An 11,531-nucleotide genomic window follows, 5' to 3' on the forward strand; every position below is an offset into this window, starting at 1 on the left:
GGAGTTGGTGTATCGGAATTAGTGAGACTGGCTCAGGACAGGGAAGGGTTCAGAGCTGCTGGACATAGGGTCACTATATGTTGCAGGTGACTCAATGGCACATGACAACAAAACCATACTATATTGATTGTTTTTATTTAAGCCTCGGCACATAACAACAACAACAACAACTTTTAAGCTTCATGTTTAGAGTCAACAAGACCTTGAGGAGGGCCTTTGTATTTAAAAGTTGGTTGTTACTATATTTTGAAGGAACAGTCTTCTAAGTGGTGTAGCATTCTTCTGTCAATATGCTGTACTGAGGTAACCTGATGTTGCTGTGATGCTGAACATTTTGCCATTGGGATGTCAAATGCCATAACAGTTACCCATGGTGGACAGTGTTTGGTGGAACTCCCAGTTTAAGTCACGTTTGGAAGCAGGAATGGCATCCACTTCCTAAACAACATGTCGCTGAAAACTCTATGAATTTTTATAAATGTCAATAGTTATAGAAAGCTTCAGACCTTTTGTTCATAGGGTCGCTATGAGTCATGCTCAACACGATGGTAATCAACAACAACAACAACCAACTCTGGCAAATGTACTATAAGCAAAAGTGTTGTGTTCATTCCAGGCTACAGCAGTCATGAGCCAACATATCTCCTTCATTCTGCCCGACACAGTAATGCCAGAAGCATAATGCTTCAGAGGAGGTACAGGGAGACAGACAATTTAAACTGACAAATTATAATTTGAGCAAGAAAAAAAAATTGTATTTTGCTGTTTTATACTACTGAGATTCTAGATCTGGGTTGTTTCTACAGTGGCTTAAATTACCTATAAGTTAAAAAAAAAAAAAAAGGTACCATCTAACACAAAATGTGTCCTCTTCTTTCTCAAGGAGTAGCTCCATGGTCTGATGTTTCCTTTTTCCAGAAACTGTGACCTCAATGTCAGTCAGTTCCAAAGGGAGTTTTGGTGGTGTAGTGAGTCACATTGCTAACTCTAAGGCTATGTTTCTCTGATGGTTTGAATCCATCAGTAGCGCCATGGGAGAAAAATGGGCAGTCCCCTCCTGTTGCAACTGTACCTCTGAAACCCAGTGGAGGCTCCTTATGCGTCAGGACTGACGACGACATTGAGTTCTGAATCAATTCTGATTCATGTTGACCTCCTGTGTTACAGAGCAGGGCTGCTCCACAGTGTTGGCTATAATCATTACAGAAGCAGATTTCCAGGGCTTCCTACCACTCAGTGAATTTGAACCATCATCCTTTACATTAATAGTTCACTGCAAACAACTTTTAAGTATTTTAGAGACTTTATACCTAAAAGGCTTTGGTAAATGGGCCTAGATGGTGCCAATGTAGTCTAATATTAACTATAATCCTGGATCAAGAGGTTATTCCAAATTTTATCAACTCAGTATAGGAATAACTTTTTTTTTAGGAATAACTTTTAAGAATATTATCTGCCCTATTTTATAGCAGCATGCGTTCCTCACATACATAAACAAAGGAAGGACCAAATTATAAATGGACATTATTGATCTTATATCATCACTCAGTTCCAGTTATCATCATCATAAAATAAATAGCTAGGATCTAGCCGTGTACCAATATTCATGGGTGAGTGTTTGTGTCACTTCGATGCTGGAAGGTATGGCCCCTGTAGTTCAAATATTAACAAGGTCACCCATGGTGGAAAGGTTTCACTAGAGCTTCCAGAATAAGACACTAGGAAATAGAAGCTGGACTATATAAAGAGGAATGTGGCATCAGGATTGGAGGAAGACTAATCAACAACTTGCTTTATGCAGATAGCACAACACTGCTGGCAAAAAGTGAAGAAGACTTGAGGCACTTACTGCAGAAAATAAAAAACAACACCCTTCAATATGAATTGAATCTCAACATGAGGAAAACAGAGAGGGTCTTCCCCTCCTGCACTGTCCCTCCACTCTACCCAGCATGATGTCCCTCTCTAAAGACCTGTCTCTCCTTACAACATGTCCAAAGTATGTCAGGTGAAGCCCCAGAATCCTTGCCTCAAAGGAGCAGCCTGGTTTAACCCTCTCTAGGATGAATCTGTTTGTTTTCCTGGCAGTTCATGGTACATTCAATACTCTTCTCCAGCACCACAGCTCAAAGGCATCAATTCTCCTTCTGTCCTCCCTAGTCATTGTCCAACTCTCTGATGCATAACAAATGATTGCAAAAACCATGGCCTGTATCAGGTGCACCTTCGTCTCCAGAGAGACACCGTTGCTCTTGAGTACTTTAGAGAGGTTCCTAACCGCAGACTTTCCCATCGCAATATGTTTTTTGATTTCCTGGCTACTGGTGCCAAGAGTGTTGACCGTGGAGCTGAGCAAACTGAAGCTGTGAACACTCTCAATCTCTTTGCCATCCATCCTGATGCTACTGATTGGTCCTGTGGTAAGAATTTTTGTCTTCTTAACATTGAGCCTCAGTCCATACTGAAGGCTGCAGTCCTTGACCCTCTGCAGTAAGTGCATGAAGTCCTCCTCAGTTTCAGCGAGCAAAGTTGTGTCATCTGCATAACACAGATTGTTGATAGATCGTCCACCAATCCTAACGCCATGCTTCTCCTCATAGAGCCCTGCTTCTCGGATAATCTGCTCTGCATACAGGTTGAAAAGGTATGGAGATAGGACACATCCCTGGTGTACACCCTTCCCAATTTTGAACCATGAAGTGTTGCCCTGCTCTGTTCTGACGACTGCCTCTTGGTCCAAGTACAGGTTTCACATTAGCACGATTAAATGTTCTGGGATTCCCATTCTTCTCAGAGTCAGCCACAGTTTGCTATGATCCACACAGTCAAATGCCTTTGCATAATCAATGAAACACAGATAGACATTGTTCTGGTATTTCCTGCTTTCAGCCAAGATCCATCTAACATCAGCAACGATATCCCTAGTACCATGACCCCTTCTAAAGCATTATCAAGAGGAGCTAGTCCTTGCAAAAAGAAATCCTGATGGGAGAGGAGGGAGGTCAGTGAATGAGAGGAATTCTCCTCCAACCAGGTAGATATTGAAACACTGGGTTTGAGTATGGCAGAGATTGTGAAGATGGTGCAGGTTCAGGTCTGTTGTTCATGGAGTTGCTATTAGTAGTAGTTGATTGAATGGCACCTAAGAACAACATCTACTTCGAAATCAAAGGCCCCTGCAGATTTTTGGGTGTTCTCATGCTCTAGTGGTAAGGAGCTGTGTTGCCAATCCAAAGCACAAGGTTTGAATCCACCAGCAGTTCCACAGGAGAAAGATGGGCAGTCTCCTGTCATTCAATTTAATACCTTTGAAAATGCACCAGAAGGTCAGCTGTGGGTTGGTTTTGTCATGATGGTACCTAACAGCAAGCAGGCCCTGTCAAGAACAGCAGAGACAGTGAAGTTGGAGCAGGATCAAGCAGGGTCGTGTTCTGTTGTATATCAGGTTGCTATGAGCTGGAGTCAACCTGATGGCATTAACAACAGCCTTGCACAGGATCTAGTTTTCATTCCAAAAGAGCCATAATAGGAGTTTTCCTTCTTGAAAGCAGAACCTCCCACATGGAAATCCACCTCCGAACAGATGTCAAAGGAACAGGCTTCCTTCCAACCACAAAATCACACATGTGGCAAGTCTACGATGTGTAGACTACGAGCATCCATAGTTGTATTTGTTTTTGTTGTTTCTCAACCAGATTTTTATGTACTTACAAACTTCATCGCCGTTCTTAGCTCGATAAAATATGGTGTAGTTGTTGATGAAGCCACGTCTCTCACTCTTGGGAGTCTCTTCCCATGTTATTGTGACTGTCTTCACATCAATGTTTTCTGCCTTGGTCATGGGACCTTTTAAAGGGACTTTAAAAGATAATAAATTAAATAAGTGGGTTTGCGTATGTCAGAAATCATTGTGGCGGCTCTGGCTAGGGCAAAGGTCAGATCTGCTGTTCTAGGGTCACTATGGATTATAGTCAACTCAATGATTTCTAATAAGTTCAAACTCAGTCCCACTCCAACAGGCCCTTCTTCCATCCAGTTTTTATGAGCACCCAAACCTAGTCAGACCATTACAGTTGGGAGGAGATTCAGATCTGTTGGTCATAGGGTTGCTATTAGAAGTAGTCAACTCGACTATGACAGCACATAACACCACCACCCACTCCTGAAATAACGGGTCATGCACACCCTGGGGAGTTAGGGGTAGGAGGCAGATGTAATTAAGGAGGTGAAAAATCCACTTGCTTGGGGAAATTATTTTCTAGAATCATATATCCTGAATGTTATTGTCATGCACTGTTGAACTGGAACCAAACCATAGCTGGCCCTCCAGTGGGTTTTCAGAGGCAGTTAATCACACAGAAGGAGACTGCCCATCTTTCTTCTGTGGAGTAGATGGTGGATTTGAACTGTGTGCCTTTGAGACTGTAGTGCAGCTTCTTATCAACAGGCTACCAGAACTCCCTATACTATACTATAGAGTTAGACTCATCATATTCATGGGGGAAATTAGAAAACCTACTTTCTTATAGATGTCTCACTACAACTTGACAGGCAGCTCTTTCATTCAGACCTGGATAGATACCATCAAACAGTTGAAGATGTGAACAACAAGCTTTCTTTCCTAACATTACACAGAAAGATGCATTTGGAAGATGTTAACATTGAATAAAAAAAATAAAATCTAAGCAGTTTACCAGTAAAATTCTTGCTTATTTCTAGGGAAATCTTATCACAATCTGCTGATGCTGTGGTTAGGGAATTTAGCTGCTAACCAGAAGTTCAGCAGTTCAAACCCCCCAGCTGCCTCACTACTTTCATAAAGATTTCTATTCTTGGAAAGTCTGTAGGGTTGTCTATTCTATTTTTTTAATTATTAATTTCAATGAACATTTACAGAGATTTTGGATTTCCATTCATTCATTGTTGCACTTTTCTTCCCGTCCACCCCACCCCCACCCCAAGGGTTGTCTATTCTACAGGATCACAATGGATTAGAATAGACTCTATGGCAATGAGTTTCCATTTTTGGTTTGGTATTCCTATCTATATGTTTTTAAAACAATTTTATAACATTTCTAAATAATAGTAGGGAGCTGTGGTGGCCTAGTGTTAAGAAGCTGCACTGCAATCCCAAAGGCACATGGTTGGGATCCTCCAACTGCTGTTAAAGTAGGATGGGCAATCTACTCCCACATTATTTACTTCCTCTGAAAACTCACTGGAGGATCAGCCATGAATCAGTTTCTACTAGAGAGCACACAACAAGAAGTTTCAATGAACCCTGTAGGGCTCCAGTTGTGCCACAGAGTTGAGTCTAATAGAATGACCCTAAGTACAAATGAACAAAATCCGTCTCATTATCAATCCATTTCATTGAGATTCTTCCTTTTTTATTGACCGTCTACCTTACCAAGCATGATGTCTTTCTGCAGGGATTGATGCCTTCTATAATATCTACAAAGTATACGAGACAATATATCTCCATTCTTGTTTCTAAAGAAACTTCTAAGTCATTACTAATTAATTGTTATTTCTGATTGGAAGTCTATTTACATTAGGCTTTGGGCATGTTATTTCACATCTGTGGGCCTCAGTTTTCCATTTAGGAAGGCAGAAGATTGCACATAACTTCAATGTTCCTAACGCAAAGCACGATACTGCCAGTTACTTCACATTCATGTGGAAGTTGGACAATGAATAAAACCCAGAAACAATCAGTGACTTTACATTGTGATTGAGGTATTGGTGAAAAGTATTTCATATACCATGGATGGCCAAAGGAACAAACAAATCTGTCTTTGTAGAAGTGTAGCCAGAGCACTTCTTGAAAGTAAGAATGGTGGCAATTTGTCTCATATACAGGAGTTAATTTCCTGGAGAAGGACATCATGCTTGGAAAAGCAGGTCAATGAGAGAGAGGAAGACCCTCAACTAGATGGAAGTAACAAATATGCAATAATGAGCTTCAGCTCAGCAGCTATTGCCAGGACACATAGGACAGGTACGGTTGTACAGAGGGTCCTTTATGAGTTAGATACAACGTAACAATACCTAACAACACCCTAGTTATGAAATTGAGTGAATGTACAATATGGCCACAATTGTGAGACATATTGCTTAGTACAAGCTGATGGGTCAGCAGGGATGGACTCCAGGGAATTCATAAATGAGCTTCAGGGGTCTATAGCCTTACTTGAATGCTGGGCAGGTCCCATTGTTTCCCTCACCCCACAGATCTCCGTAACACATACCTCCTTCTTTGATATAAGCCTGGATGGAATAAGGTTCACCCACTTGCTTGTCAAGCATTGGATACACAGAGATGTTATAGCACAAGAAAGGCTTTAATTTATCTGTAAGGAGAAGGAGGGGAGGCTAAGTAAGTGTTGAGCATGGTACAGTGAAAAGAATTCACTGCTGAGAGTTATGACATTTATGTCAGATACTAAATTTTTTTTAGAGCTTCCATATCTGCAAAATAAGTAGGTCTCTAAGGTCTACTACATACTCAAACATACCTTGCTTTATCATGCTTCATTTTAATGTACTTCATACACAAATTGAAGTTTTGCTGCAACCTTGCATTCAGCAAGTCTATAGGTGCCATTTTCCCAACAGGATGTTTGCACACTCTGTGTCACATTTTCATCATTCCTCTAATTTAAACTTTTACATAATTCCATTGTACACTTAACAAGCTAGATTATGATATAAACATAATTTTGACATGCACAGTGAAACAAAAAGCCATTATTGAAACTCAAATCCACCACAATATTCCCTTTATTATATCATAGTGGTTTGAAAATGAAGTCACAATATTTCTGAGGTATGGTTGTAAAGAGAATCCAAATGGATCCGCACACTCAGGCACACCCACACAAATAAAGCTCTAGAACCAAAATAAGTCAGAAAAATTTCAAGATAGAAGAACAACACACAAATGCCAGTTTTATTTTTTTTTTTCCTTTTCTTTTTCGGTTTTATGTCTATACAATCTGAAGATAAATTAAGACAATTCTATTTTGTTGTTGTTGTTATGTGTCATCAAGTCACTTGTAACTCATAGTGACCCTTCAAAAGCTCTGAACCCTGCTGTACCCTGGGCCAGACTCACTGTCTCCTACCCCATTACTACATACCTAACCCCATTACCCCAGTCACAGAGTCAATCCATCTCATCAAGGGTCTTCCCCTCCTGCACTGTCCCTCCACCATCCCAAACATAATATCCCTCTCCAAGGACTGTCCCTCCTTGCAACATGCCCAAAGTACAGAAGATTAAAAAGAAAAAAAAAAACTTATTCCAGTTCTCTGAGTTCATACTTAGAATTAAAGCATGGACCTCCCTAACAAATTACAGAAGAATCCAGCAAGGCAGATGAGATCAGGCCATGCCCTATCCCTGATTTTGTCATATGATCTAGGGGTGCTTCAGAGCAAAGCTTAATCCCTCTGTCACTAGCATGCCCCCCGCCCCCGGAGAACTAGTGGCCTACTCTGTCTTCTTGCATCCCTGTAGGAGCATTGTACTCACATAAATCACACCAGAATCAAATTCATTCTGACTCCTAGCTACTCCAAAGGACAGAGTAGAATTGTCCAATAGAGTTTCAAATGCTGTAATTTTCAGAGGTCTACCATATCTTTCTTCTGTAGAGTGGCTGAAGGGGTCCAATCACCTACCATTTAACTAGCAAGTGAGTGCTTTAACCACTTGCAACCAGGACTCCTTTACTTGTTAACATGGAAGCTACTAAGAAGTGTTTGGGTTGATATGATTGAAATTATAAAGCCTTGTGTCTACACGATGTAGAGTTTTTGTAAAGAAGGCCTCTCCTTTGTATCACCTACTAGGCGCCTTAAAGGAGAGCCAGAAAAGAAGGGAATATTACACAGGACAGGCAGGATCCAAACTCTGATTTATTCACAGGATGAGCAAAATATTGGGAAAGGGCTCTCCAAAGAGAAACAAAACTTGTTACGGAGTCAAGTTTATTAAATGCTGAATTGAAAAAATAACCTCAACTCATGTCCTCTACTTGGATCCAAGCCATAGCTGATGCTCCAGTGGGTTTTCAGAGGCAGGAAATCACATGGGAATTGACTGCCCATCTTTATCTTTTGGAGCAGCTGGTGGATCCAAGCCACATACCTGTGCACAGGCAGTGCAATTCCTTACTACCAGAGCTTCCTAGGCCTTTGATAATAGATACTATCAAAGTAGTATTACCCACATGGAGACAGGCTGGGGTCGAAGAAGTAAGGAAATCTGTCACAGAAACTGCAAAATTTTACTGAGTCCTTGGGATAAAAAGATGGTGGTGGTTGTTATGTTCTGTCGAGTCGCCTACACCTCACAGCGATCCTGTGGACAGTAGCTCTGAACTCTGAGCTATCCTAAGCCAATTTCATTGTCTACAACACACCTACCTCCACTATTCTAGTTACTGAGTCAATTCATCTCATCCAGGTCTTCCTCTCTTGTGCTGTTGAAGCACGATATCCTTCAAAGGATCAGTCCTTCCTGGCAACATGCCCAGAGTATGTGAGACGGAGCTTCAACCTATATTGAAGGTGGCAGCAAATGCTTCTTGTCCATCTCAGTTGCAGCAAGCAAGGTTGTGTCATCTGCATAACGCAGGTTGTTGATGAGTCCTCCTCCAATTCTGATGCTACATTCCTACTCATAAAGTCCAGCCTCTTTATTTTATTTTTTACCTTTTTTTATTGGTTTGCTTACAGTGTTCATATACATTGTGTTTCACACTATTCTTAATCCATATTGTGTTTCATACAATCATTCACATGCATTATGTTTGTTTTATAGAATCAATCACCATTGGACCTTACTCATCATTACCCTGTATTTACACTTGGATCCTTCTCATTTTTTTCCCTGCTCTCTTCCACCTACCAAACTGTGGTTTTGCCCCAACCCATCCTCACCCCTCGATTCTCATCCCTCCTCTCCTTGGGTTCTCATACATGTTTTACTAGTTTCCTTCTATTTTTACAAAAATAGTCTTATGTAGTATTTATCCTTATGAGACTGAGTTAGTTCACTCAGCATAATGCTTTCCATTCTCTTCCAAGTTATGTAGTATTTTCAAAATCATTGCTCCTGAGTGCTGCATAGTATTCCATTGTGTGAATGTACCACAATGACTCAATCCATTCAGTGTGTTAAGACATTTGGGCTGCTTCCCCATTCTTGCAGTGGTTAATAGCGACAACAACAACAAGTCCAGCCTCCTGAAAAATATGTTCCATATGTAGATTGAAAAAGTGTGGAGATAGAATGTATACCTGGCATACATCTTTCCCGATTTTGAACCATGAAGTATTTCCCTGCTTCCTACTACAAGTACAGGTTTTGCATGAGCACAATTAAGTATTCTGGGATTCCCATTCTTCTCGAGGTTAGTCACAATTTGTTTTGATCCACACAGTCAAATGCCTTTGCATAGTCAATGAAACACAGATAGACATTCTTCTGGTACTCTGTGCTTTCAGCTAAGATCCATCTAACATTGGCTATAATGTCCCTAGTGCCACGGCCTTTTTGAACCCAGCTTGTATTTCTGGTAGTTCTCTGATGATGTACTGTTCCACTCATTTGTTTATAATCTTCAGCAGGATTTTGCTTGTATGTATGTTTGATAATTTCCACTCTCTGCCAGATCATCTTTCTTTGGAATGGTAATAAATATGGTTGGCTCCACAGTCAACACTCTTGGCACCAGTAGCCAGGAAATTAAAATACATAGGCAATAGGGACCTTTCCAAAGTTCTGAAGAGTAATGATGTCTCTCTGGAGACTAAGGTGTGTCTGATACAGGCGATGGTCTTTGCAATCACTTGTTATACCTCAGAGAGTTGAACAATGACTAGGGAGGATAGAAGGAAGATTGATGTCTTTGAGCTGTGTTGCTGGAGAAGAGTATTGAGTGTACCATGGACTGCTAAGAAAATAAACAGATTCATCCTGGAGAGGGTTAAACCAGGCTGCTCCTTGAATGCAAGATTCTGAGGCTTCCTCTGACATACTTTGGACATGTTGTAAGGAGGGACAGGTCCTTGGAGAGGGACATCATGCTTGGGAGGGTTGAGGGACAGTGCAGGAGAGGCCCTCTATGAGGTGGATTGATTCAGTGACTGGGTTAATCGGGATGGGTGTGTCGGAAACAGTGCGATTAGCACAGGACAGAGCAGGGTTTAGGGCTGTTGTACATAGGATCATTATGAGTCCTAAACAACTCAACGGCACATAACAACAACAACAGCAATAAATATGGATCTCTTCTAGGTTGACCAGGTAGTTACCCTCCAGATTTCTTGGCAAACCTGGTGAATGTGTCCAAGGTAGCATTTGTAGAAATCTGTTAGTTGGTATGTCATCAATTTCTGGAACGTTGGGTGTTTTTTGGTGTTTTTTGTTTTGTTTTGTTTTGTTTTTTGTTGTTGTTGTTTTGCCAATTCCCTCAGGGCAGCTTGAACTTCTTCCTTCATTATCATTACCTCTTGATTATAAGGTCTCCGAGGAAGGACAGAACCTAGTGCAAGCCAAGAAAGATAGTTTATTGAGGAGAAACTGCCGGGCTGGTTCTCAAGCAGAAGACCAACCGCCACTGAGAGTTAGAGGGAAATTTTACACTTTCTTACAAGGGACTTGGGGAAGGGGATGCTTACAGATGCTTCCTTCAAGATAGGGAAGTGGGCGAGGATCCGAGAAAACTATTTCTGGGAAAAGAGGTATAGGATAGTTTCATAGAAAAAGCGCAGCTGTTGTTTCCTGTGATTGATTCTCTCGGTAGCGATTCTGGGAGAGGAAGGAAAGGGCCCTGCAGTCCTAATATTGATAATATATTGTTTCATGAAATTCTTCTGTGTCAGCCAATTTTTTTTGGTACAATGACTGACTCTGTGTACTCCTTCCATCTTCTTTGGATGCTTCCTGGATCATTGTTATGAGCAGTTTAAGTATAAGAAAATATAAGTTTACTGTGAAAGCATATTATATGTTTATGTTTATTTGTCTTGAGTGGTTTAAATATAAGAAAACATTTTAAATTTGCTATGAAAGCATATCATGTGAAAACATATTGGTTTAAGTTTAAGAATAAGACACATGAATTTGCTATGAAAATATACAAGTTTGTTATAAAAACATGTTATGAATTTGCTGTGAAAATAATGTATAGTGAAGTGTACTGAAAGAGTTTGATGTAAAGATGCCCAAATATGTCCTTACATGCCTGTAAGGCCCCACTTGCCTCAACATTTGTAAACCCCTGATAAGGGAATGTAACTTGTTACTGCCCTTGTTGCTAAGGGAATGTAACTTGTATTTAATATGATTAGTCAAATCCATGTTGCTTTGTAACTAATGTGATTGATTATACAACTTGTTTTGAAACTAATATGGTTGGTAAAACCCAAATTTTTAATGTTATTGCTTGAATATAACACCCAAAGCCCAAAATATATATACTCTGGGGGCCTAACAGAAAGCTGCACTTTGCCAAAGA

At 40.5% G+C, this 11,531-nt stretch overlaps 1 protein-coding gene across 1 annotated transcript in view; it reads right to left on the reverse strand.

The window, feature by feature from the left end:
- Positions 1–11,531, reverse strand: part of IL31RA (interleukin 31 receptor A) — a 94,337-nt gene that overhangs the window by 19,115 nt on the left and 63,691 nt on the right. Inside the window, exons 9-10 of the mRNA XM_006891543.1 lie at positions 6,252–6,353; positions 3,712–3,858 (exon numbers count right to left, since the gene is read on the reverse strand). Coding sequence (XP_006891605.1) covers positions 3,712–3,858; positions 6,252–6,353 — 249 coding nt within the window. The remainder of the gene's footprint in view (positions 1–3,711; positions 3,859–6,251; positions 6,354–11,531) is intronic.

The sequence above is a fragment of the Elephantulus edwardii genome, unplaced genomic scaffold (assembly GCF_000299155.1).
Source record: "Elephantulus edwardii isolate Elephantulus edwardi_28Jun2011 unplaced genomic scaffold, EleEdw1.0 scaffold00099, whole genome shotgun sequence".
Taxonomy (NCBI): domain Eukaryota; kingdom Metazoa; phylum Chordata; class Mammalia; order Macroscelidea; family Macroscelididae; genus Elephantulus; species Elephantulus edwardii.